This window comes from Leptidea sinapis, chromosome 35 (genome assembly GCF_905404315.1).
Source record: "Leptidea sinapis chromosome 35, ilLepSina1.1, whole genome shotgun sequence".
NCBI classification, from domain to species: domain Eukaryota; kingdom Metazoa; phylum Arthropoda; class Insecta; order Lepidoptera; family Pieridae; genus Leptidea; species Leptidea sinapis.
In genome coordinates, this window is record NC_066299.1 from 9,865,377 (window position 1) to 9,892,999 (window position 27,623).

A 27,623-nucleotide genomic window follows, 5' to 3' on the forward strand; every position below is an offset into this window, starting at 1 on the left:
TTACATTGTAATCCATATTTTATATAAAAAAAAAGCCCGCTGAGTTTCTTGCGCCCATTCTTCTCAGGTCTGAGGCAGTCTCTTTTGAATCCTATTTTGAATAAAAATATTTGAATTTGAATATCACTATGATTTATAAAAATTGGTTAGGTGCCAGAACCAAATAGTAGGCGTTTCCCCCATTAACAAATTAGGGAGAGGGGAGGGTAGACTTTTATTTTGGTTTTTCTTGAAAACTGTGTATTACGTTGTAATAAGAGTGGTAGCACTATAATCGTTGACCAAAGCTCTATCAACTACAATTCATTAAAATTGGTTAGGTAAGGTTATGTTAGAACAGTTAAAACAACGCACGAGCCGAGCGTAGCGTGCCGCGGCAGCGGCCGGCGAGCGTCAGAAACGAATTCTAGGCGTTTCCCTTTCTTTCCTCCCCATAAAAATGTCCAACCATTAAAAATGTCATAAATTGTGGTTAGGTTATAATGCTTTTTTACTTTTTTAAATTACCTTGTAATTAGAGTGGAAGCATTACAACCGTGGACTAAAGCTCTATCAATTAAAATATTTAATACCTCATAATTCGTGGTACGGGATACTAAGTTTTAACCCAAATTTCATTCAATGATGTCTTTTTTCTCTCTAATCCGGTAATCGGACGACTAATTAAATTCATTCGTCTAGTTGCCGGACGAATATCAACATCCTAATAATAAATTGTTTGTCCAGTACCCGTATTAATAATTGTAAATTGTTCGTACGGTAACCGTATTAATAATTATAAATTGTTCGTACAGTACCCGTATTAATAGACTCAGCCAATAAATTAAAGATTACGATTTACCTTAGGTACGCGTACGATTGTAATGTCATGTTTGCTTGACCACTTAATTTAATCAACAGTATTCAGTAACGAATGTTGCGCGACGCACACGAATTTTATTGTATTATTTATTGCAATTTCATAAATACATTCTTTAAATATAACATTTAAAAAACAATATTAAATAAAAGTATTGAATGATGATAGCCATACTCTTATCAACTGTGTTTGCCATTTTATCGTTCATATCCTGGATATATCTCAAGAAGGACTGCAGTACTTATAACATTTCCGGACCTACACCCTTACCTCTGGTCGGCAATGGACATCTATTTTTAACAAGAGCAACAGGTGAGGCTGCCAAGCTATTCCATAAAATATAATAAATAAATAATTCCGTGAGAATAATATAAATACCGATTATCAATAAAATAATAAAAACAATCGCTTATAATTTGAAGCTAAAAACATAAATGCTACTAACTTAAATTACTTAATGTATATTTATTATATAATACTAATTATTTACATCTCTTTATCGTTAACTATAATAATAAAAACGGTATTGCAGTGATATAAGGGTGTGATCAAAGGGGTGGACCTCTGACCCCGAAACTAGTTAAAACTGTAGGGGTAAATCTTCGGGGTCACAAAAATTGAGCATAACAGGTTTGACAATTACACATATTTTCATTTCATTGAAACCGATAATTAAATCAACTTGCATTATTATAGTGAAACTGCAATGCTCAGAATGCTAGTCAATAAGTTCAAAAAAGTATTATTTTTTAAAGCTCCTATTAAAATGAGGTTATTTCTGGTCAGATTCTTAAAAGTTATTATGTATATATATATATATAGGCGATTATAAATAATGTATATATTATTTATAATCGCCTATAAAATACTACCTTTATTTATTCACTGTGTGTGTGGATGATGCGACTACTGTACTCAATAACTTTTGTATTAATTTACATTTCGTTTTTTGGCTTACTCTTGTGAGGCATTGACTATATTTTGACGTTTGAGTAAGTTTACATCACTTTACATATTATATTATATTCGAATTGAAATGATTTGTAAATCGAAGAAAATGTAAATCATGATATAAAAGAGTGGCAATGAGTTTCTTGCTACTTCTTCTCAACCCTTTACGAAGCAGCGGTAGATTCAATAATAAAATAATTTTTTGACATTTATAAGTGTCATATCCGTGACCTACATGAATCAATTGATTTTGATTTGATTTATTCGATTCGGAATGGCGTCTAGGAAAATATATCGTACTACCTGATGCCCGCGACGTCGTCCGCGTGGACTGCTTGAAGCAGCAATATGTTTGTCGACCTTTTGTGAACATTTTTATTATGTACTAGCTGACCCGGCAGACTTCGTACTGCCTCAATGGATAAATAAAAGACCAACATTTTTGTATAAAATGAACTTAAAACAAACAAAAGGAATCTTTTTTACCGTGTTTTAAGGAAGTTTATTTTTTACCTCCCAAGAAAGTTTGAAAGTTATAAAAATTCTATATAGTTATTCATTTTAATTTTATTTAATTTCTGAACGACACGAACACATCAAAAAGAAAAATCAAAATTGATGTTTTTATTTAATTCCGAGTATTTTCATATTTATTCAACCTTTTAAACCTTCTCTGGACTTCCACAAATAATTCAAGACTAAAATTAGCCAAATCGGTCCCGCCGTTCTCGAGTTTAAGCGAGACTAACGAACAGAAATTCATTTTATATATATAGATTATCCACATGTACATATCTTATTCAACAAATAAATAAATGACATATTGATTGAACGCCCCGCTACTAAAGAAATGTAGGAAGGTTGTGTCTTTTGTTACATCGTATGCTCATGTTATTAGCGATCAGCACGGACTAGTAAAAAAATAATGACTCCGTGTCACCTTACATAACAGTTTAGCACCAAAACAAGCCGATTAACGTGTAAATACATAGCCCCACGCAAACACTTTTTTTTTATATGAGAGGGGGCAAACGGGCAAGAGGCTCACGGGATGGGGAGGGGTGAGGCAACCGCCAATGGACATCTGGAACAACAGATGTATCAAGAAATGCGTTGCCGGCCTTTAAGGTGGGAGTATGCTTTTTCTTGAAGGTCCCTAAGTCGTATCTGTTCGGGAAGACCGCCGCATGTAGTTGATTCCACAAAGTGGCTGTGCGAGGCAAGAAATTTTGAACAAAACGCGCGGTTGTGGAATGCCAGACGTCTTCGTGATGCGAATGGTACTTTGCACGTAATGTCCGGTGGTGGAATTCGGCCGCTGGAATCAACCCGATCAGTTCCTCTGAGCACTCCCCGTGATAAATGCGGTAGAAGATGCAGCGAGAACCCACATTTCTACGCAATGCTAAAGAACCAAGCCGATCGGAGATGACTTGATCGTCGATGATTCGAGCTGCTCTTCGTTGTATGCGGTCAAATGGAAGAAGCTGGTACTGGGGAGCACCTGCCCAGAGGTGAGAACCGTACTCCATGTGAGCTTTTAGTGATGTACTGTCTCGCCTTACTGAGTACACCAAACTTTTTAGAGGCCAGTTTGGCCTTCTCTTCCAAGTGACCAAGGAACTGAACGTCGCTCGATATATCGACACCAAGTATGCCAATACAGGCTGTGGCAGTTAGAGGAGTGATCTCGAATACGACAAAGGGAGACTTTTTAGTGGTGAACGCACAAACTTGTGTCTTCTTGGGGTTGAATTGGACTTAATTTTTTCGGCCCCATTCCGAGACTTTGCAAAGCATAGTCTCGATTTCAGACACAAGTTTGTTCCGGTTCTCATCGACGCTATCCCGGACATGTTGGCAGAGCCGGTTTAGGAAGCATACCCTGTGCTGTCGTCTGCATAGCAATGAATATTGCGGATTTGCAGCATATCATTAATATGCAGAAGAAACAGTGTAGGGGATAGCACGCAGCCTTGCGGGACACCAGCGTTTATGGGTTTTAAGTCGCAGCATGCACCGTTGATAACAAACTTGATGCTCCGATCGGCCAAATAGCTAGCGACCCATTTGCACAGCTTCTCGGGAAGCCCATAGGATGGCAGTTTCGATATAAGCGCTTAATGCCACACCTGATCGAAGGCCTTCGCTATGTCCAAACTCACCGCCAACGCCTCTCCCTTCGACTCAACCGCTTGCGCCCATTTATGGGTGAGTTATGCAAGAACTAGCTGAACGACCCTGACGTAAGCCGTACTGGGAGTCGCTGATCAGCTGGTGCCCCTTTAGGTATCCCAAGAGCTGGCGGTTGACGATCGACTCCATTACTTTGGAGAATGCAATGGAATGCATGCAATGGGGCGGTAGTTGGACGGATCTGAGCGTACACCTTTCTTAGGAATCGGGTGCACTAAAGCCGCCTTCCATAATTTCGGGACTACGCCTGATGAGTAGGAAAGCCGGAAAAGACGAGTAAGGACCGGCACCAGTTCCGGAGCACATGTCTGCAGCACTATCGGGGGAATGCCATCGGGCCCGCTCGATTTGTGAATTTCCAAGGTGAGAAGCGTCCTAAGCACTATCTGGAGCCCTACACCCCCCGTTCCAAATACAAATGGCAGCACGGACTAAAAATAGACTACTCCAGGACGGTACCAGGCTATGCAGTCCTGGAGAATCCGTCCCTGGGCGTCCACAATTAGGGCCTGTACCTAATAGTGGTTGCCCAGGCTGCCCCGCGTGTTATGGAGGGGGCAAATCTGCGCTGACTCGGGGCAAACAGAGCAGGAGGCTCAAACCACCTTCCTCCACACTCGCTGTGGACTTTTGCAACATCAGGGGGCTTCCCTCAAATTTAAATGCCACTCTCCACTTTCACCTGGAGACGGCGAAGCCGGCCCTGCTCTATTTAACCGTGACACAGATATCCTCCCTGGCTAATCCATCTTACCTTTCATATCCGCGGTATAATTTGGAACACTCCTTTATACCACGGGCTGGTGTGTGCGTTTACGTCAGGGAGGATGTCTGTTCTCTGAAATGTATAATTTATTCTTTAATAAGTTCTATAATTTAATAAATTCTATTTTCACTCCTAAATCGGTCCTCAAAACTGATGCAATAGTTTTTAGCGAGTAAGCAACAGTTGAATTACACAAAAACAGGCAATAATTGTACGATTGTATGCGGAGCGACAATATAATGTTGTTTACATGCCATCAATGTAGTGATGACTTCAAAAGATATGTTCAACAGTTTTCTAAAAATTTTAAAAAAGATTGTACTATTGCCAAGTCAAGGTATATACGAGATAAAATAATCAATAGTTCTAACGTGATAAAAACGACTTGGAAAATAATAAATGAAGGAGCCGGAAGGGTGACCCATAAAATATCCGACTTCAATTTAAACTTTGATAACAGGTCCGTAAAGTCGAATTGCGAAGTTGCAACAATTTTCGAAACATTCTTTACAGATATTCCTGTTGCCACTACAAATTCGTTGAACTCATCACTAGACTCTGCTCTTTCATTATTGAAAGACAACATTTTTGAATGTGATAAAATCTTTAAATTTGATCATGTTTCTGGCTCTGATGTCATAAAAGCTTTTAAATCTATTAAAAATAAGGCGACAAATGATCTTTGGGGCTTATCAGTTAAACTTGTCCAGTCTTTGATTGATATTATTGCGCCAGATTTAGCTATAATATTTAACAATTGTATAGGATATGGGGAATTTCCTGACCTAATGAAACATAGTAAAGTAGTTCAACTGTTTAAATCAGGTTGTACCAGTGACCCTACCATAGACCAATATCTGGACTACCCACTTTTAGTAAAATTTTTGAAAAGTTAATTTTAAATCAATTGCTTCGTCATTTTTTCCATAATAATTTATTGCACTCCAAACAGTTTGGGTTCACCCAGGGTCGTTCAACTACCAATGCTGGTATTGACTTGATACATAATATATTTGAAGCCTGGGAGGAGTCTCGTGATGCACTTGGCGTCTTTTGTGACTTATCCAAGGCGTTCGATTGTGTTGAACACGGAACATTAGTTAGAAAACTTCACCATTACGGTATAAAAAATAAAGCATTGGACTTAATGACATCCTATTTAAATTGTAGAATACAAAAGGTGGATATCAATGGAAAGAGGTCCTCTGGATCAACAGTTAAAATGGGGGTTCCACAGGGCTCGATTTTAGGACCTTTTCTATTCCTTATTTATATAAATGATCTTCCTTATATTGCAAAGGATAAATATCAAATTGTGTTGTTTGCTGATGATACATCACTCATGTTTAAAATACACCGTTGCATACCTCATTTTGATGTTGTTAACAATGCTTTAACTAAAGTTGTGCATTGGTTTGAAGCTAATAACTTGTTACTTAATACTAATAAAACGAAATGCATTAAATTTACTTTACCTAATGTTAAGCAAGTGTCAATCGATATACAGCTTAAAAACGAGAAATTAGATATAGTTGATACCGCTGTTTTTCTTGGAATAACGCTAGATGCCAAACTCCAATGGGGCCCTCATATAGAAAATTTATCAAGTAGATTAAGTTCTGCTGCATACGCAGTAAAAAAGATTGGTTCCTTTACAGACATTGAAACTGCAAGATTGGTTTATTTTAGTTACTTTCACAGCATTGTGTTATATGGTATATTATTATGGGGTAATGCTGCTGATATTGATTCTATTTTCTATGCTGCAGAAAAGAGCTGTTCGAGCAATTTATGGTATGGAGTAAGAGAGTCGCTTAGATCTAAATTTAAAGATTTTAAAATTATGACTGTTTCTAACCAATATATATATGAAAATTTAGTGTATGTTCATAAAATTGGCAATTAATTTCAAAAGGTATATGAAAAAAATAATATTAATACTAGAAACAAAAATAAACTGTTAATGCCCACTTCTAGGCTTAGTAAACTCGACAAGTCATTCATCGGTAATTGCGTTAGATTTTATAATAAGCTTCCTGAGAATATAATGGAAATGTCCCTCAACAAGCTCAAAGCCTATATTAAACATACACTTATGGAAAAATCATATTACAATTTAAAGGATTATTTAGATTATAAGAAAGCATGGGTATGAATTGCTCTAAAAGATTTGAGCTTTAGTTACCCTTAATTAAATAAAATAGTATTTATAATTATGAATAATTTTTGAAAAATTGATAATTTATACTAAAAGCTTATACTAAACTTTATACTAAATGGTCAAATTATAAGTAGAGGTGTTTAGTGAGTGTTATTGAATATAGTTTAGATGAACATTCTTGTTTTTTGTTATTTGGTTGAGTTCCTGTGACAATTTTAATCGTGCTCGCTTAAATGTCACTGCTTGTGGCGGCGACGTGGGACGGGTCGTTCCCTTCCCTAAAATATGGTCGATGGATGTCTCGGTTTCAGATTCTTTAAAGTTATTGTGTATATACATATATATGTATGGATATATACATGTTTATTTATTTATAATCGTTTATACAATGCTCACAGAATACCATTTATTGATTTATGGTGTTAAGAAAAATATTTTATTTTTTTGACATTCATAAGTGTAATTTTCGTGACCTACTTAAATAAACTGATTTGAGTTTTCTTGAAGGACAGGACCTATCCATCATCTGGCTGCGTGTAGACTGCGATGACCATCCGCGAATCTACGCATGCCTGTATAGGTCCCATAGCGGTAATGCAGAGACTGCCAGGCTCCTCGAACACATCCAAATGGCTACAGATTCCGTTTCAGAGCAGATCCCCACTGCAGAGATCGTGTTTCTTGGCGATTTTTTTTTATTTATTTATTCAGCAACAAAACAGTCTTTTACAATAGTGAGTTACAAATATACATAAACTAGAAGACAAAACAGTTCCATAAATTAAATACTAATTATGTTTACAATGGACAATAATGAAAAACAAAAAACAACAAAGATATTCTAAACCAAAAGTAAAAACTACAAAATTACAATATACAAAACGAAAATTTAAACAGTTATAAGAGTATAGTTAAGAACAGGACACAACACCAATGATTTTATTATTTAGAGTTACTAATTTTTAAATTGAGTATAATATCACCTACTATTTTCTTATATTTTTGTATATTTAATGAAAATATATCAATTTCAGTAAGATGTATATTGTAAAAACTACAAGAGCGCCTCACAAATGTATTTCCTGCATAATTGCTTTTATAAGGTGATACATAAAATGTAATCTTAGAACGAGAGGAAATTCGCGGTGTTATAAATTAAATTAGATTTAACAAGGATGCTGAGTGAAGCTTACTGTTAATAATTTTAAATAGAAAAATTTGATCGACATAGTTTCTTCTATTTATTAGTGGGGATATTCTGTGCCTTTGTAACGTAGTGGCATAATCGATAAAAATATGCCAAGTCCGGTATTCCAATGATCTTAAGAACTTATTTTGCATACCTTCAATACGAGTGATATGAACCTCGAACTGAGGGTTCCAAATAACGCAAGCAAACTCGAGCATACTGCGGATGAAGGCGTAGTAAAGAATTTTGAGTGTATTTGGTTGCCTGAATGATTTTGACAGACGTAATACCATTCCTAATTGCTTATAAGCCTTAGAGGAAATGTCGTCGATATGAAGATTGAAGTTTAATTGAGAATCAAGGGTTACACCTAGGTCCTTAATACTGTTGACTCGTTGTAGTTTCTTACTAGAAATAAAGTAGTCAAAAACAATTAAATTACGTTTCCGTTTTACGCAAATGTTATTGAATAACATTTATCAGGATTTATAAACAGTTGGTCATCTGATTGTAACTGAACGCAATCTTCTCGAGATTTGATTATTTTATATATCTTTGTATCATCTACATAGAGCAAATGGTGAGAGTTCCTAAAACACTTCTCTATATCATAAACGTACAGTATAAACATAAAAGGCCCTAAATGTGAGCCCTGTGGTATACCCGAAGAGATTTCAAGGTACCTAGATGTATAACCCTTTAGTTTAGCTACGATTGGAAATATAAGAAATCAACCAACGAAGTAAGTCCCCGTGTATACCGAATTTCGACAATTTATTAATTAGCGTGGTATGGTTTAATTTATCGAAAGCTTTGGAGAAATCCGTATACACCGCATCAACTTGATATCCTGAATCCATAGCATTAAGTATATAATCTGTATATAATACAAGATTGGTATCAACACTTCTTCCCCGGTAGAAGCCAGGGATATTTGTTGGGAGATCAACGCCGACAACTCGTTCGTTACAATTTTCTCCAATATTTTACCTAATATACATAATTTGGAGATTGGCCTATACTGTCGTATATCGTGCTTATCACCTCCTTTATTGATGGGAGTAATAAGAGCCTTTTTCCAAATTGAAGGAAAACATCCTTCTGATAATGATTTTTTAAAAATTATAAATATAGGTGTAGATAATTCTTTCGAAAGTTTAGATATAAAGAGAGGATGTATTCCGTCAGCACCCGCGCTTTAAGGATTAATGTTAATCGCTTCGTAAATAAATCCACTATTTCTAGTAAAAAGTAAAGGATAAAAAATTGTAATACTAGGATATCCCTAAGAGGTAGACATATATCTTTTTAAGACGTACAATACTGTAGTACATTAGCGGCCGTCTTCAATAACCTATCTATCCTTAGTTTTACTTACTAGAGCTAGACAAATCTATCCTTTTACGCTTACTTTTATTTCAATAACCTATCGACATAAAGCATTGGACTATAACTATATTAGACATAACTATGGATAGATAAGATCTTGTCATTAAACGGTGACAGCAATGTATTCGTAACTAGATATACGTTATTGAAAACGGACAAAACACTTTCTTATTGTATTTATTGTTATATTTAAGTATATAGTAGCATACCGTACGTATACGTAGCTTCCTGCATACCAAATTTTATCTAAATTGGTCAAGCCGCTTGCGCGTGAAGAAGTAACAAACATATATACACACACACAAACTTTTGCTTTTATATCTAACATTGGTGTGATAAACAATTACATTGTTATAATTTTTGTGCCGCACGCATGAATTCCTCGCAGATTGCAGATTTTTTCCTACTTACTGACACTTATCGTATTATTTTAGATAATTCTCACTATATCATTAATAAATGCTTATGTGTTATTCTGATGTATAAGCTATATTTTCTTAATGACACCACGGACTGGGAATAAAGCGAACACCCTCAGGCTCTTTAATTATAAATGTTTATTCATTATTGTACGATATCACATTGTAATCCATATTTTATATTAAAAAAAAAGCCCGCTGAGTTTCTTGCGCCCATTCTTCTCAGGTCTGAGGCAGTCTCTTTTGAATGGGTGGTAGTTTTTGACGTTCAATAAGTGATTTTAAATCCTATTTTGAATAAAATATTTGAATTTGAATTTTTAATTTGAATATAATTGTAAGGTTTCATTAAAATCCATTCAGGAGTTTTTGCGTGCAGGAGTAACAAACATACATCCATACATTACTTACAAACTTTCGCATTTATAATGTTAGTAGGAAGTATGTATTAGCACCTTAGATAAATAATTTTGTTCATCGGTGATTAGCATATAGAAAATTGCAATTGTTACATTTTAACATATTAAGATGAAAAATATAGCTACTAGTTTTTGATTAATAATTCAAAAACTATCAAAATATTATAAGGAATTTATTATACGAAAGATCCTTAAAGAGGAGGAAAATCCAATAAGAATATTCTGACTTCCAGTACTCTAACTATATTATTTATATATATATATATATTTATCGCGCACCCACCACGCTCATCCTGATGAAGGACCTCAGAATGGTCCGAAACAAGTCGGTACCAACACCGACAAAAACGTGAGTAAAGCCATATTAATAAATAAATAATTATATTATTTACAATTTTAATTCAACGTCGAAAACAGGTTATTAGTATAAGTTATAAATATAATAATGTATGTAATTAAGAGCGATCTCGTCCACACGGATAAACCTTACATGGTTTCTTGTGGGTGACTTTATATGTATTTTCTCTGTAATACGTTTTTATTGTGAACAATAAAGTAAATCCTACTACTCCACAGCTATCCAAGTGATCCGACAGCCTGGCAGACTAGATGATGATTATTTTATAGCAATAGCAATGACAATACAATATTGTATATTTGATAAAAAAGAGCGCAAAAAAAATGGTGAGAGAGTTTCTTGCGCCGCTTCTTCTTTCTCAGAGTGCTATTTGTTTCCGAAGCGGTAGTAGTGTCTAGTACATTAGAAATGACATCCAAAAGAAAAGAACGACATAGACACTACAACTACAAAACCTCTTGAAACTGTTCTGTGTACAAAACAGTACCACCATTAAAATATTTTAGTAATAAATGTCAATTTAAAAATTGGAATAAATTATGCTTCGACAATTTATACGTCTAGATATAGTCCCTTGCTGTTAGACTATCGATAAAAACAGGCCAGGAATATTAGTTTAGTGTGCGTGACAAGCTACGTCTTATACTCGCGATGTAGAGGTTAGTTCTAAAGTCAATTTTTTTACGTTTTAGGGTTCCGTAACCAAATGGCAAAAAACGGAACCCTTATAGATTCGTCATGTCTGTCTGTTTGTCCGTGTATGTCACAGCCAGTTTTTTCCGAAACTATAAGAACTATAATGCTTAAACTTAGTAAGTAGATGTATTCTGTGAACCGCATTAAGATTTTCACACAAAAATACCAAAAAACAATAAATTTTGGGGGTTCTCCATACTACGAACTAAAAACACAAAATTAATTTTTCATTAAATCCATACGTGTGGATAAGTCTTCAAAAAAGGATTGTGTGGTTTCATGACACCAAGGTAAAAGTGAAACTTTTTTTCACATTATAGACATTTAACTAAAAATTTTTGGAATAATAATACATTAAGGGTATAAAAATCGCTTTAGCAATCTTAATTTTATGTTTGGTAAATTGGAATGATAATGGGAAATAATAAAAGTAGACTAAGTCTCCAACTAATATTTTTATTGAACTGTGTGCCCTGGTTAAAAATATTGATTGAAAAGGATTAAAAATGATGAAATTTGAATACTTTTGAATACTTTCAATTCTTTTTCATGTATATATAGATATACAGTTTACGTCGGGTGACTGATTTCCAATACTTTTCAATCAATATTTTTAAATGAGGGAGAAAACGACATACATAATACTTAACAATCATTTAGATTAAGCAAATAAAAGTTTCACTTTAATAAATAGCAACATGTACATTAAACACTGACATAAACAAACAAAATAGGCGTGGAGCACTGGCACAAATGAGTAATAGTCTATAGCTATACACTACACGGTCAGCTGCTGCAAACTATAGGCGCCGCCCGACCGTCACGCGACATGCAACACGTTTGAGACGATCAAATAAAAGTTTCACTTTAAAATGATATTGAGGTTTCTAATATAAAATTTTATAAACTGAATAGTTTGCGCGAGAGTCACTTCCAAAGTGATGAAATATGTGTGTGTGTGTGTGTCCTCTGTAATTTCTAAAATAACAGAATGATTAAACTAAAAAAAAATATGATGTACATTACCATTATATCACCAATTAAGTAAGTAATTATCAATAACTTAATTGAAAAAAATACACTAGGTATTATTAAAACATCAATCAAAGTTACAACGAACTACAAGAACTTTTATACTCTGTTACTTGCTGCTACGGAACCCTTCATGGGCGAGTCTGACTCGCACTTGGCCGCTTTTTTTACAACTGTCATAGTCTATCTGGACGTATAAATGATTTTAGAAATTACGGTATCATCCAGGCACTTGAAAAAATAAATCCTTGTTGAAAAAAAAATTAAAGTCAATTTTTTAAAAAGTTATACCACAGTAAGTATATCTTATATCTTTAAACGAGCAATTCTTGTATATATATATATATATAATCTGAATCTCGGAAACGGCTCCAACGATTTTCATAAAATTAAGTATGCAGGGGATTTCGGGGGTGATAAATCGATCTAGCTAGGTTTCAATTAAAAAAAAATGGTTTTATCCATGTTTGAATGAGAAACAGCTACAATAACATACAAATAATACATACAAAGGTAAATTTCGCCACTATATACAAGACTATTATAGCTCAGATGGGACATTGGGTGATCTGGAAAGCAGAAGACCCCGGTTCGAAACCAGATGTCCTATTAGTTTTTTTTTTGTTCAAGTTTTGTACATTCTTAAAAATCCGAGCAAGGCTCGGTCGTCCGGATATTATATATAATACTAGCTGACCCAGCAAACGTTGTATTGCCGATATTAAAATCGCGATACAAAAGTACTGTTGATCGTAGATGGGTGAAAATTTGAAGTTGTATGTATTTTTTAATGTTGACTCATAATCAAACAAATTTTTAAAAAATGTCACAAAAATTAAAAAAAAAAATCGTGTGGACCACCCTTATCATTTAGAAGGATGAAAAATAGATGTTGTCCGATTCTCAGACCTATATGTATATGATATGCAATCAAAATTTCATGAAAATTGGTCAAGCCGTTTCGGAGGAGTTCAATGTTTAACACCATGACACGAGAATTTTATATTTTAGATTATGTACACTGTGGTTATGCTTTTGTTAATTAAGTAACTATTTTTTTTCCAATCTGTGTTAACATAACTACATGTATAAAAGCAGATTATTATCAATAATTTTTGCTCGTGGAGTTTCTTATACATACATAAATTATATATTTTTAATACATAATAAATACCTTTCGAAGGTCGAAGGTTTTATTGTATAAAATATTACTATATAATTGTGTTAAAGTGGAAAATTTAAGCCGGAGGAATAATTATTAAACAAGAAAATTTTAATAATTCATGTTTTTTGCACATTATTATTACCATATTATAATTTAGCAATCTAATTATACGGTTCAAAGATAATCAGGCTTATTAAAATTTTTTTTCGGTATTTGGTTAAATAATTATTATTATACGTCTAGATAGAGCCTCTTGCTGCTTGACAATCGATGATAACAGGCCAGGTTTATTACTTAAGTGTGCGTGACAAGGTACGTCTTACACTCGCGATTTGTAAATCACTTTGTGTTAGTGTTCATGCATTGATCTTAATAAACGTTAACTCAATCAAACTCTTTTCGATGTTTCCACAGCTGTCACAGTCTATCTATAAATAATATATGATCTAAGGGTATTTGATAAGTTTCAGTTATTTTAACTTCAAATAAATTAGACATGTTCTTCTTAATGTAGTAACATTCTCTTCTCTTCACAAAAATAATCCGAAAATCGTTCTCTGCACCCTCGAGAACCTCGGATAGGATACCCATATTGTTGAAATCATAATTTTGTGCGGCGGCCATCTCGGATTTAAAAAAACTTGAAAATGACAGGGTTGTCAGCTGTTGTCAGTACCTACTGTTGCACATAAACAACATGGCGCGTAACCGAAAATCGTGACGATTCGCTATCAAATTTGTCTCATACGTCGATATAGAAGTTTCACTTCAATAATAATAAATAATAAACACTTTCTAAATAAATAATAATAATATATTTATTTGAAAAAAAACATACTGTCACTGGACACTAAACTTTTTACACGTCATTAAAGTAAAAAATACATAAAAATATCACAGCATTTTGTACTCTTGCGTAACTGTAAGTTTTAAAAAATATAACGCAGTCCTTCCGGGGTGGAAGTCGTTGACCCGCATCGCTCGGTTCGTGTCTCAGCCATGGCGCGTCGATGTGTACCTATCTAATGATACGATAAACGTTCGATCGCCTTGCGAGTTGCCTAAAGTGTTGGGAATAGCTCGCCTTATGGCTTTTTAAACAAATTACTAGAATAAAGTAAGAGTGACCTCAGTATCACTGCGGTCAATAGCCGATAATCATCAGCAAACAATACAATCTCATGGCTATCATCTACCACATACGGTAGATCGTTAATATATATAATAAACAAGAAAGGACCGAGAATAGAACCCTGTGGAACACCTATTCCCACAGGTTTACCCGAAGACCGTTTGCCATTTACATCGACTATCTATATATTGTATGTAAATTATTAATAATATAATTGAGAAACATAATTTTAACTTGTAATGCTATTATTTATTGTAATATTTGGGTAATGAAGCTATTATTATTATTAACAATTTCTAAATATTGTGGTTTCCAGCTTACATCCTGATCCATCCAAGTTACCAGTGGGAGGCTCCTTTGCTCAGGATGCCGGCTAGATTATGGGTACCACAACGGCGCTTATTTCTGCCGTGAAGCAGTAATGTGTAAACATTACTGTGTTTCTGTCTAAAGGACGCCGTAGCTAGTGAAATTACTGGGCAAATGAGACTGAACATCTTATGTCTCAAGGTGACGAACGCAATTGTAGTGCCGCTCAGATTTTTTGTGTCAAGAATCCTGAGTGGCACTGCATTGTAATGGGTAGGGCGTATCAATTACCATCAACTAAACGTCCTGCTCAACTCGTCTCTTATTTTCAAAAAAAAAAGTTATTAAGTTGGATCACTAGGTAAATTTTTTGTATCTTGATAGGTGATTACTGCAAGAACTGATTTCCTTATTTACGTTGAATATTTTTATTATTCAAATATTTTATTAATTCCAAATTGTATTAACATTTTTTGCAGTAAATTACATTATCCAATGGCTTTTTTGTTCCAGGATTTCTACCTCTTCTACATCGTCTACTTAAAACTTATGGCGACGCAGTTCGGTTTCACTTCTTTCATCAGCCATATGTACTTCTATGTAATCCTAAACATATAGAGGTCTAGTATTGTTTTAAATTTAGTTTTAATAATTAACCGTTTGCTCGATTGTTTGATAAAGGATGCCCCATAATTTGACTGTCACGTACCTAGTGAAGCATGTGTTTAAACTTGCCATACCAGATATATCCTTAACTTCCCGCTAAGAAATTGGGGAAATTCTTGGTTTTACCCCGTTTTTCGAAAATCGAATATGAATTAAAATTCAACAATTCTTTATATAGCTCAAAAAACTGCGTGGAACCGCGTGAAAATCGGTTCATACATACAAAAATTGTTGCCATTTTAAAATTCAAAAAATAGTGTTTTATTACACTTTTGTTATATATAATTTTGAGAGTGATTTTTTCAAAACTACGTAATTTAATATCTGATCAATTGCATGTTCTAAGTTCTTGTATAAGGAGCTCAAAAACATAGAACACGTAACTCTTAGAGCTCGAAGAGCTGAAAATAAAACAAATTATATTATAAGCTCTTCGAGATCGAAGAGCTGAAAATAAAACAAATTATATTATAAGCTCTTCGAGCTCAAAATCTTCATAAATACAATTTGAATCGTTTAGGAATTAGCGAAAACTTGCAGGGAGGGTCAACCGTTTTCCTAATTTTTTTGATAAAAGTTATGAATTGTACAAGTAAGATAAGACACAAGAAAGAAAAAGACTGCAAATAATTATAATCAGTAAGACTTAGTGAAGACGCATAGGTGAAGGTTATTGACAGTTTTTTATGCAATATTAGTTAAATAAAATCGTTTATGTTAAATGTATATAGCTTCGATTAAGAAGGCATTTAAAGAATTTGCAACAAAGATAATAGCTACAGTAATAAGATTTGCAATTTTAAGGGAGAAAATAACGATCTATTGATGGATCAAACTATTTCGAATATAGGATATTGCCCAAATACGTACCAATTGTTCAATCTTTCAATATTCAAGCGTATGAGCCATTTGTTCTAACGTAGTTGTCCCTATAACCAACAACGATTTTAGTATATCGTTATGAAAAAGTAATAAGAACTGATGATTTATGGCAAACTGACATTACACCTATATCTATTATTGCAAGCATTGTATTTATTAAATTTAAAAAATTCAGAATCGTATGGCAGGACACCGTATTTTTTATGAATTTTTTTAAAACTCATTTTGAGATTAAATTTTAGAATATTATTTTTGGTTAAAATTTAGTATCGTGTCGCATGCGGTTGAAAGGGGAAGGGGGGAAGGAGGGAGATGTCCTCTCTCCCCCCTTCCCCTAGTAGCATACAAAGGTAGTAGCATGCAAGCAGGATGGCATACAAATTTCGTTCTGATCTTATGATCAGAACGAAATTTGTATGCCATCCTGCTCTCACAGTAATATTGCATTCATTTTTCTATTTTTTATCCGTTTTGAGGTTAAAATAGTTTTTTATTATTTTCTCGAAAACAGTGCCTTTTAACGCCAGTGATGTTGTTGTGAGACCAAACCTCTACAAATACAAAACATTTCTCCCAAAGTCCTGCCAAACAATTGCGAATCGAACCCTGATTAAATATTCATTTCCAAATGGTATTGTTAATTAATCAAAAAAATAATAATTTTTCAGCCTTTAATGACGGATCCAGATTTAACCACGAAAGGCGTCTCCTATGATTACCTTGTTCCTTGGTTGGGAGACGGTCTTCTTACTGCAACAGGTTATTGTTTCTTTATTAAGTTATGTTTTTCTTATAAGTCGGAGGCTTATTTACCATTGGTAGGCTTCTTTCAGAAGATGCCATCTAGATCAGCCTCGAATTTTCGTGCCATCGTACATTAGACTGCAGATACTATTTATGTTTCGGTTTGAAGGACGCTAGATAATGATATTACTGGGCTAGTCAGACTTAAGGTTATGTCTCAGATTTAGGGGATTTTTCAAAACTTCTGAGCTGCTATACCGTCAGGTAAACGACATTCTCATCCAATTACTTTTTCTCAACTCTGAGGTACTTTAAATTTATAATGAAAACTAAATGGTTGGAACTGCTTAAAATGACAGGTAGTGCGTCCGGGATTAGAGCAAAACTATGCCTATGCGTCTAATAGGCAGAGTTTTCGTTCAGTTGTGTTACGACCCCGCTTTGAATACAACGCCACGCAATGACAAAGTGCTATGTGAAAAAGTGTAAATAACAGACTTAAAAAGGATGGAGTGTCGTATTTCAGCTAAGTGCCTTTAAATTAACAAAATTCTGTAAATAACTTGACGTTTTTAATTATTTTGCTAAATAATTCCATTTCATTTGCTAAAAAAATGTTATTGTCTCATATTCGCGTCCGAGCCTCTAATGAGCGTTTACAATAAACTTTGAACATTATTGCGACGAAATAAGGTGTTAATTTTAATGAATGTTTTAATGTTATATGTATAAGTTAATGTATACGTATATACAACACAGATTGGACATTTTTTGACGACCTTTTAATAGGCAATCAGGAGTCTATTTGTACTTCAATGCAGTTTATATACAATTAATTTTTAATTTTTTGGAACATGAGAACGATATTTCTGGTCACTTAATTATAAATGATCACAACCGCCCATACTTTCTTGCAACACCAGAGGTATTACAGGAGCGTTGTTGTTGGCGTTGTATGCGATTTTTAAAAGTACCCTAAAGTCCTAGAAACATCGTCACCGACCGGTCAGACTGACACAGAAAGATGGTCGGTAGTGTCTTTCCATTGTCGTTACGAGTCGAGTTCGAGGCAAGGAGAGTGCCCAGAAGATCGGCATTCTCTTTACGTGCATTATAAACCGCAGTTAACTTTTGTGAAGCAACACGGTAACATAAGGTAACTATCTGTAACTTTAGCCGCTAGTTCTTACTATTAATTAATTAAAACAGCCTGAATAAAATTTGATATAAGCCCACTGTCACGACTGTCAACACAATAATACAAGTCATAACAGCACAAACTGTACACCACTGGACGTAGTGAAAGAACTATGTACCTTGGTCTAATTATAGACAATAAATTTACGTGGCGTCCACACATAGAATTTGTATGTAATAAAGTCAATACTTTCTAGATTATCAATACTTAAGTACAAAATGAACTACAACACCTTGAGACTACTATATCTTGCTCTGGCTGACTCTGTTGTTGGATACGGGTTATGCTGTTATGGCAGAACGTATAAAACATACCTAGAAAAAATACATAACTTAAAGTAGGATTATTTAAAACCTTTGTGCCTAATCATGTTAAATATAATTTTACTAATAACTACCAAGAATTATTTTCCTATTGCAATGTCATGACGATACACTCTAAAATAAGATTCGATATTTTAGTTGTAGAATTTAATAACACATATTGTACTCTTAAGAAATATGAAAGAAAACAAAATATGAGGAAATCAAATCAAATCATCTTTATTTGCAAGATAAGGTAATAATAAGATGTTGTTGGCTTATAATTAACAGGTGCTCTTATCCTAACCCATAAGGCATGCAAACTTATAGTGGAATACTTAGTCAGTTCACGTTTTAATTTCTGTATCAATTATAATATACTGTACTATACTAAAAAAAGATATATTTTTTACTAAGTAAGAATTGAGTGACTTTTTAAAGTAGAATTTATTAATGGATTAATGTTGACAGTAAATATGGCAGTACTATCGTCTGCAAATAGGACCATTGGATCCTTTATAGTTTGAGGAAGGTCATTTATATAAATAAGAAAAAGCAGTGGTCCTTTGAATACTGCCTTGGGGCACGCCAAATGTTGTTTTCCGGGGGTCTGATAAATATTTCACTTTGGTTTTAGTTATAAGATTTATTTTAGTTATTTCTGTTAATTCTTGTCTACCAGATAAATATGACTTAATTAAATTAAGAGCATTGTTTCTTAAGCCATACGTTTCTAATTTATTGATCAGTATTAAATGGTCGACATAGTCAAAAGCTCTGGTCATGTCCATAAATATTGCTGTCACTCGTTTTTTATTTTCTTAACTAGTCATTACCGTTTCCAAAAAATTATAAATTGCTTCATTGATAGACTTATTTTTCCTAAAGCCTACTTGCTCCTTAGTCAAAATATTAAATGTTTCAAAGTAAGAATACATGTTTTTGTGTATAATTTTTCCAAAAACTTTTGATAAGATTGGAATCAAGGCGATAGGCCTGTAAAATTGCATATCCAGTTTGTCTTCTTTTTTAAAAATATGTTTTATTATCGTAAGTTTCATTTTATCTGGGTATATACCATATTCGATACACTGATTCATAATGTAACCTAATACTGGGATATTATGGTAGCGACATATTTTATTACTGTTGTAGTTAGATTATCGTATCCGTTGCTATTTGTGTTTTTTAATGACTTTATTGCATCCAGAATGTCATAGGGGGAATGTTGGGTTAAAAAAAGTGAGTTGGGTTGATGGTGTCTAGTGATGTATTTGGGGTTATCATTATAACCTCTTTTTTTGCAATCGTTGTTAATTTCATCTATAAAGAAATCGTTGAATGCCTGCGCTATCATTTGAGGATCAGTGACAATTTTTGAGCCAAAAAAACCAGCCTACCTTAATAAGCTTTGTCTACCTAAATATAACAATGTATATGGTAAAAGAGCCTGTAACTATAGGATATTAAATACACTACCTGATTCTCTTATAGATATTTATCTACAAATGAAAAATTTCAAAGCAAAGCTAAAAAACTACTATCTAGAAGCTAATAACCAGGAATACCTATGATGTATATTTTAATATTACTACTATATGTTATATTAAGTCTTAAGTAATGAAAAAAATATTGTAATGCGAACTTACCGCTCGCACATAAACCTTAGCCGCTTTATTACAAAAAACTTTATAGATACGGGTTTAAACCAGAACTAAATAAAGCAGCTTTGTTACGGTTCTAAAATTAGTACTGGGTTAAAATCGTGTCATTATTACAAAACGTAGACCTACTATGGACGAACTAGTACCAGAGATAGTCATGGGTTCAAAAAATATGTACAGATTAAAAATAAAATAACCATAAACAAAGACTGAAAGAGTGAACGACAGTTCACAGTTTCAGATCACTTATTCGGGCAAGTTCCGTTTCATTTAACGATAATATTTTATTTAAAAACCAAAATAACAAAAAATTACCTTCTACTTATGATTAAATACCACAATTCACCTATAATTTAATTAAAATTAAATTATTACTTTAAAATAGTGTACAGATTAATTTAAAGAATTTTGTTAGCGTGCTTTTGACGTGGCGACGTTTTAAACCGACTCGTAAACGTACAAAGGAATAATAATGTCGAGCGCGCGAATTTTGAGCATTCAAGTACCTACATTGAAAATCAATGTTTGGAGAGTTAGTGAGTCCTACATGTCAAAACTGGAGATTTGAATCTTCAGTCTTTTATGCTCAACTTTATTTGACGTCCTACATAATATTATATTGTAACATTTAATAATAATAATTTAATATTTTATTATTTAAGGAAATTTTAAGTCAACTTATTACTGAGTCGGCACATATTAGGTATTGAATGATAGTGATAATAATTATTGAGGTAAATCAAGAGTCAAGTATCATAGCTAACAAGATTTATCTTACCTATTCTATTTGAATATTTTTTAATTAAAATATACAAACAGTTAAATAAAGAAATAAAGTAATATTTTTTTAATAAATCTATATCAATTTATTCACTTTTTGCAACATAATAATTTATTCATTGATCACATTTATTTGTTATAGATCATAGATACATCCAAAAATAATCCACTATCCATAGATCTTGTTTTACAACTCTTAAGATAATTGGGAAATTATCAATCAAGTGGATTTCTGGAGACCCTTTTGTAGAAAAGACAAAATATTAACTTTGTACTAACCTAAGCACTAGTTTCAGCAAACCTTCACTGCATATGACAATATATTTTTAATAATGACCCAAATTCTATCAAAAATAACCTCCCTTACTAAGCTACTTTAAATATATTAATTATTTGACCAATAATTAGGACTGAGACATTACAACAAGTAAATAAATAAACAAACAAAGAAAAAGTAATTTATTCAATATTTTAAATATTTTACCATTTATAACCATTTTGTAAAAGTCAGCTTTAATGAATTGGCAAGAAACTTATTGCCACTCTTACAAATAAACATTGACAACTTCAACATTTTACATTTTATTTATGCAATATGATATTCAAACTGATGCAAAAAATACTTGAAAGTTTTGACTTGCGAGAGTTTAAAATGGAACCAGAAAAATAATGTAAAGAAATAAAGCTAAATTGTGAACATTTTACCGCCTATGAAATAAATTACAAACAAATATATCAGTTTACTACAGAAACTAGGAAATTTATAAGTTTATTAATAAATTGCCTTCTCCTAATATTGCCTTTTAATGTACTTGTAAAGACTTTACTGTCTATATTTCCATACATGCTTCTAGACAAACTTTTGCTTCCAGAGACCAAAACATCATTCCACTGTATTTCGGGTACGGAAATGGCATCTGTATCACAAACTACACACATTATATTATGGTTTCTTTTGGTTATCATTTACTTATGTTTTTTTACAAAGTAAGAAATTATCCATAGCGACCTCTATTAGGTTACCAAGATGACTCCAGCATCTCCAAATCTTCTAAATCAATTAGGTAATTCTATTAGATTCATGTCTATTTTTATAGAATTAGTATCCTCAAAATAAAATTCAATGAAGTTTGACGTATGTTAAAAAGTTAGACGTTCATTTAAACTAGGGGTTTAACTATAGTACCAAAGGTGATGTATGGTTTAGTCTTAAAAGACTAAACCATACATACATAAGAGTTTATTACAAAACGAGTTTTGTAATAAAAATCAACTAAGTCCATGGTCTAAAGCTGTTTTAAACCCAGTACTATCTTTAGTCTACGTTTTGTAATAAGATGCGAGTATGTCTATATTATTATATATATTAAGATAATTTTGTTCATTGAATAAATAAAATAAAGTATTGATTGTTAATCATCGCGTCCAAACCGTCACAAACATAAATTAACAAAATATAACATAGAATAACTTTCGGCAACAATCAAGTAGCACGGTCGTACCTTCCTTCTGCCACGTTTATGCGATGCATTTATGCTATTTTATGTTGCCGTGTTGAGAATGTTACCTCAACCTCAAACAATCACAATGACAAGACACTGCGGACCGACAAGAAGTTGGAGGAACTGGAGGAAGCTGTGAGCAGATTACGATGGGATGTCATGGGGTTATCTGAGTTCCGAAGACAGGGTGAGGATTCGATAATCCTAAATTCCGGACATGTGTCCACTCTACTTCCCGGAAGGCAACCAACTGCCCCAGGGTGACGTCGGCTTCCTCGTTCACAAGTCTCTCGTCAACAATGTAACTGAGGTCGGGAGCGTGTCGACTAGGGTAGCATACCTAATACTCAAGCTTGACGACTTCCAGCTTCCCGAACAAGTCGGATTCAGAAAAAACTTTAGCACCATAGACCACACACATACGCTTTGGCAGGTTATACAGAAAACAGAAGAGTATAACCAGCCACTTGGCTGGCGATTATTGATATATCGAAGCGTTCAAGTGTTTGTATAGAAACGCCACTATATCAGTCCGTCTCAAGGATCAGATCTTGAAGCCTATCCAAATGCAGCGGGGAGTCAGACAAGGCGATGTCATATCGCCCAAGCTGTTCACCGCTGCGTTGGAAAATGTCTTTAAGCTTCGGGACTGGAACGGACTGGGCATCAACATCAACGGCGAATATATCACTCATCTTCGATTCGCAGACGATATCGTAATCATGGCTGAGACCATGGAAGACTAAAGCCATATGCTCGATAGCCTCAATACAGCTTCCAAAGGAGTAGGTCTCAAAATGAACATGGACAAGACGAAGATCATGTCAAATGTCCATGTCGCATCTACTCCCATAACAATTGGGAACTGTACTCTCGAAATTGTCGACGAGTATGTCTACCTCGGACAAACTATCCAGTTAGGTAGGTCCAATTTCGAGAAAGAGGTCGCTCGTCGAATCCAACTCGGATAGGCAGCGTTCGGGAAGCTCCGTAAAATCTCGTCGTCCCAAATACCAAAGTGTCTGAAGACGAAAGTTTTTAACCAGTGTGTGTGCCAGTGATAACTTACGGTACGCAGGAGTGGTCGCTAACTATGGACCTTATGAAAGCTCATGGTCGCTCAGAAGGCAATGGAGAGGGCTATTCTCAGAGTTTCCCTGCGAAATCGAATCAGAAATGAGGAGATCCGTAGGAGAACCAAAGCTACCGACATAGTGCAAATGATTGCGAAACTGAAGTGCCCACTGAGCATGGCACATAGTTCGACGGACAGATGGCTGTTGGGGCAGTAAAATTCTCGAATGGTGACCACGTACCGGAAGACGCAGTGTTGGTAGGCACCCCACAAGATGGACCGACGATCTGGTCAAGATCGCCGGAATACGTTGGATGAGGGCAGCGCAGGATCGATCGTCGTGGAAATCTTTGGAGGAGGCCCTTGTCCAGCAGTGGACGTCTTCCGGCTGATGATGAACAATGTTATCGATTGTTAGAGATTTTTGAGTGTTTTAGCCAACGATGATTAACATATACTAATACAGCAACATATATTAACAATAAATGACTTTTTGCTGTCGGATGTTGCTGAGTAACACTTGGAAACGTAGTAACTGTAGTGTGGATGCACGGTTTGGCCGTGTGAGCGTGGATGTAATTCACCCAGCAGCGGCTGTTTGATGTTACCAACCGTGGGAGGCTCTTTTGCATAGGATGCCTATTTCTGCCGTGAAGCAGTAATGTGTAACCATTACTGTGTTTCGGTCTGAAAGGCGCCGGAGCTAGTGAAATTACTGGGCAAATGAGACTTAACATCTTACGTCTCAAGGTGACGAGCGCAATTGGAATGCCTCCCAGAATTTTTGGGTTTTTCAAGAATCCTGAGCAATTGGCAGGGCGTTTCAATTACAATCAGCTGAACGTTCTGATCTCGTCTCTCTCTCTGTCTCGTCCCTTATTTTCATTAAAAAAAAGACGGGCAGCTTTCGACAGTGACTGATGGGTGTAGTGAAGGCAGCTCACCTATTTTAACGATTATACATTTTTCTTTTTATCACATTTTAGGTGCAAAATGGCGTCTTCATAGAAAATTCTTAACTCCAGCATTCCATTTTAACATATTGCAAAATTTCCTGCCCGTTTTCGTGAAGAATCAGAAGATACTAGAAGATAAGTTGCAGTGGAAACACAGCGATGGAAAAGAGTTTGATTTGTTTCCAGTTATTGCACTAACCGCCCTTGATAATGTTACTGGTATGTTCATAAAGGCATAATGATTACGCTTCATGTTAACACTCTAATGCTCTAGTTCTAGCCATTCGATAGCTTATACGAGTAGATAGGAGGGACCTTTTACCTTGTTCTACCCTACTATAGTACCTACATAAAAAAACTACGTTTAAAAAAACCGACCTCAAAAACTGAAAAGTATCATACACTCACGCCTTGTTACCGTAGGGGTAGGCAGAGACAATAGAATGCCACTTGCTTCTATCTTTACAAACTTCACGCGATTCCTCTAAATTCATTACTCTTTTCATACATGCTCGCCGGTTGCGGGTGCTCCGGAACTTTCCTTTTCTCAAAACGTCCCCAAATTTATTTACCTCTATTATTTGGTCGACGAATGTTCTACGACGTCTCCCACGACCGACTTGCCCTTACTTGTAAGTACAAGTGGAATTTCCGTAGGGCGTGGTAAATGCTGTTCTGCATAGTCTTGTCAAAGGCCCCTTCTATATATATAAAGGCAGCCAGTGTGGAAGCTTTGGTTGTGATAGCCGTTTCTATTTTGTGCACCACCGAGTGAAGTGCTGACTCTGTTGATCTGCCTTTCCTGTATGCATTGGTTGGGGTGTAGTTTTATGTTTTTGAGCGTTCCGTCCCTTAGGTATCTATCTACGAGGCTTTCTAGTGTTTTTAACAAGAACGATGTTACACTGATGGGCCTGAAGGATTTGGCGTGTGTGTAGTCCTCTTTGCCTGGTTTTAGTAAGAAAATTACTTTCGCCTCCCTCCATTGCTTCGCGATGTATTTAAACTGTTGCTATTGTAATAGTGGTGGAAAAATTCCATCCAACCCTGCGGATTTGAAAGGTCTGAAACTTTTCAGGGCCCATTCTATTCTATCCGCAGTTATCATTTTGTTTGCTATTTCCCATTCTTGGGTTGTTGGTGCGCTGTGATGCTCGTTTGTCGTAAGGTTGGTTCCGGACCTTTGTTTAGTAGTAATACTCAAGCTTGGCTGGAAGTCAACGTTCTGGAAATTAACAGAAATGAAGACTTGCCCTCGTCCAGCCCAGATCTGAGCCCCTTAGACAAAACTTATGGTCAGTGTTGGCTGCTCTAGATGAAACTCTGATATCGACTCGCTTAAGGAATGTCTAGAATAATCAGTGACAAAATTTCCCATGGCAACAGTGCATAAATCCATAGATTCGTTACCAGACAGATGTTATCATTAAAGCGAAAGGTGGTAGTTTCGAATAGAATGAATTTAAGTATGATATTTATATACATTACGGCATACAAAGTATAATTCATTTTAAATAAATTAAAGACAGTCAATCATATTACTGCACTGCCTAATACGTATTCATCACTACTACTTTTTCCAGAGGCCGTTATGGGAATATCCTACAATTCTCAGCAGGATGCCAGTTCCAAATATGTTAAAAGTATTGAAACGTGAGTACATTTTATACTACCTAAACTACAAATCATGTGCTTCAGTGATGGATCAGATACGTGAGACATTCCATATTGGTTAACAGCTGTCCGCGTGACAAGCGCTGTCATGGGAGTCGTATCGGTGTTTATGGCTGTATGAGTTCGAACCCTTTGCCTGTCCTTATAATGGATGAAGAAACAAAAAAAAACGTATCGGTGTACACCACGCCTTACCTTGTTTTCTCGTGATATTATCACTGTTAAGGCCGGAACGCATTACAGCGGCGCTGCGCTGCGCATCGCTTCATGTCGCTAGACGGTGCCTTTCGCACTACAACTGCAGTAAGCGGCAGCTCGCGTCATTTCTATTCAGTTTGCGTGCGAGCAACATTACAAGATGAGCGATAGTGGCGAGGATTAGGTGATTATTTCTTTATTGTGTGCCGAAGAAGAACCTATTAACGAATGAGAAAAAAAAGTTTCAAAGTCAAAAAAGCTTTTTTCAATTAGGCTTAAACTCAGCGCTTTTGAATCATCACTATAAATATTTCTTTTAAGCTACTGAATCTACCATAATGTTTTGGAAAAAGTAGGGCTCTTGAAAAGAACATACAAGGAACACAACGGCCACTCTTTTCAATCAAAAGAGTATTTTACAATGGCTGGAATATACAAAATAAATTAGTTTGCAAGGGTATGCATCCAAAATAAATGAATATAATAAAATTATTAATATATTAAATTAAACTTATAAAATTAATAATCAAATTATTTTTATTTAGTTATTAAAATTAATTAAATAACGTGACAAAATTCTATAAATTTAACAATTAACAATATGCATACTGAAGCGACGCGCCGCCTGCTGTGGCGCACTGAGCGTCGCTGCACTGCGCGTCACTTCACGGTACCTATCGCACTACAACTGCAGTCAGCGGCAGCTCGCGACATTTTTGTAGCACTTCGCGTGCGAGCTACATTACAAGATGAGCGATAGTGACGAGAATTTGGTCATTATTTCTTTATTGTGTGCAGAAGAGGAAATTATTAAAGAAAGACAAAAAAAATTCAAAGTAAAATACACTTTAATCAATTAAGCTTCAACTAAGCATTTTTTTAAGTCATTTCTATTCAGTTTGCGTGCGAGCAACATTACAAGATGAGCGATAGTGGCGAGG

At 34.8% G+C, this 27,623-nt stretch overlaps 1 protein-coding gene across 2 annotated transcripts in view; it reads left to right on the plus strand.

The window, feature by feature from the left end:
• The first annotated feature begins 950 nt into the window (after positions 1 to 950).
• The window catches only part of LOC126975211 (cytochrome P450 4C1-like), a 41,166-nt gene continuing 14,493 nt past the window's right edge, over positions 951 to 27,623 (plus strand). The window contains exons 1-5 of one of the 2 annotated variants that reach the window (XM_050822999.1): positions 951 to 1,171; positions 15,555 to 15,661; positions 17,258 to 17,348; positions 24,841 to 25,029; positions 26,394 to 26,463. In XM_050822999.1, coding sequence (XP_050678956.1) covers positions 1,018 to 1,171; positions 15,555 to 15,661; positions 17,258 to 17,348; positions 24,841 to 25,029; positions 26,394 to 26,463 — 611 coding nt within the window. In that variant the 5' untranslated portion in view covers positions 951 to 1,017. The remainder of the gene's footprint in view (positions 1,172 to 15,554; positions 15,662 to 17,257; positions 17,349 to 24,840; positions 25,030 to 26,393; positions 26,464 to 27,623) is intronic. The other variant, XM_050822998.1, reaches the window with a different exon arrangement.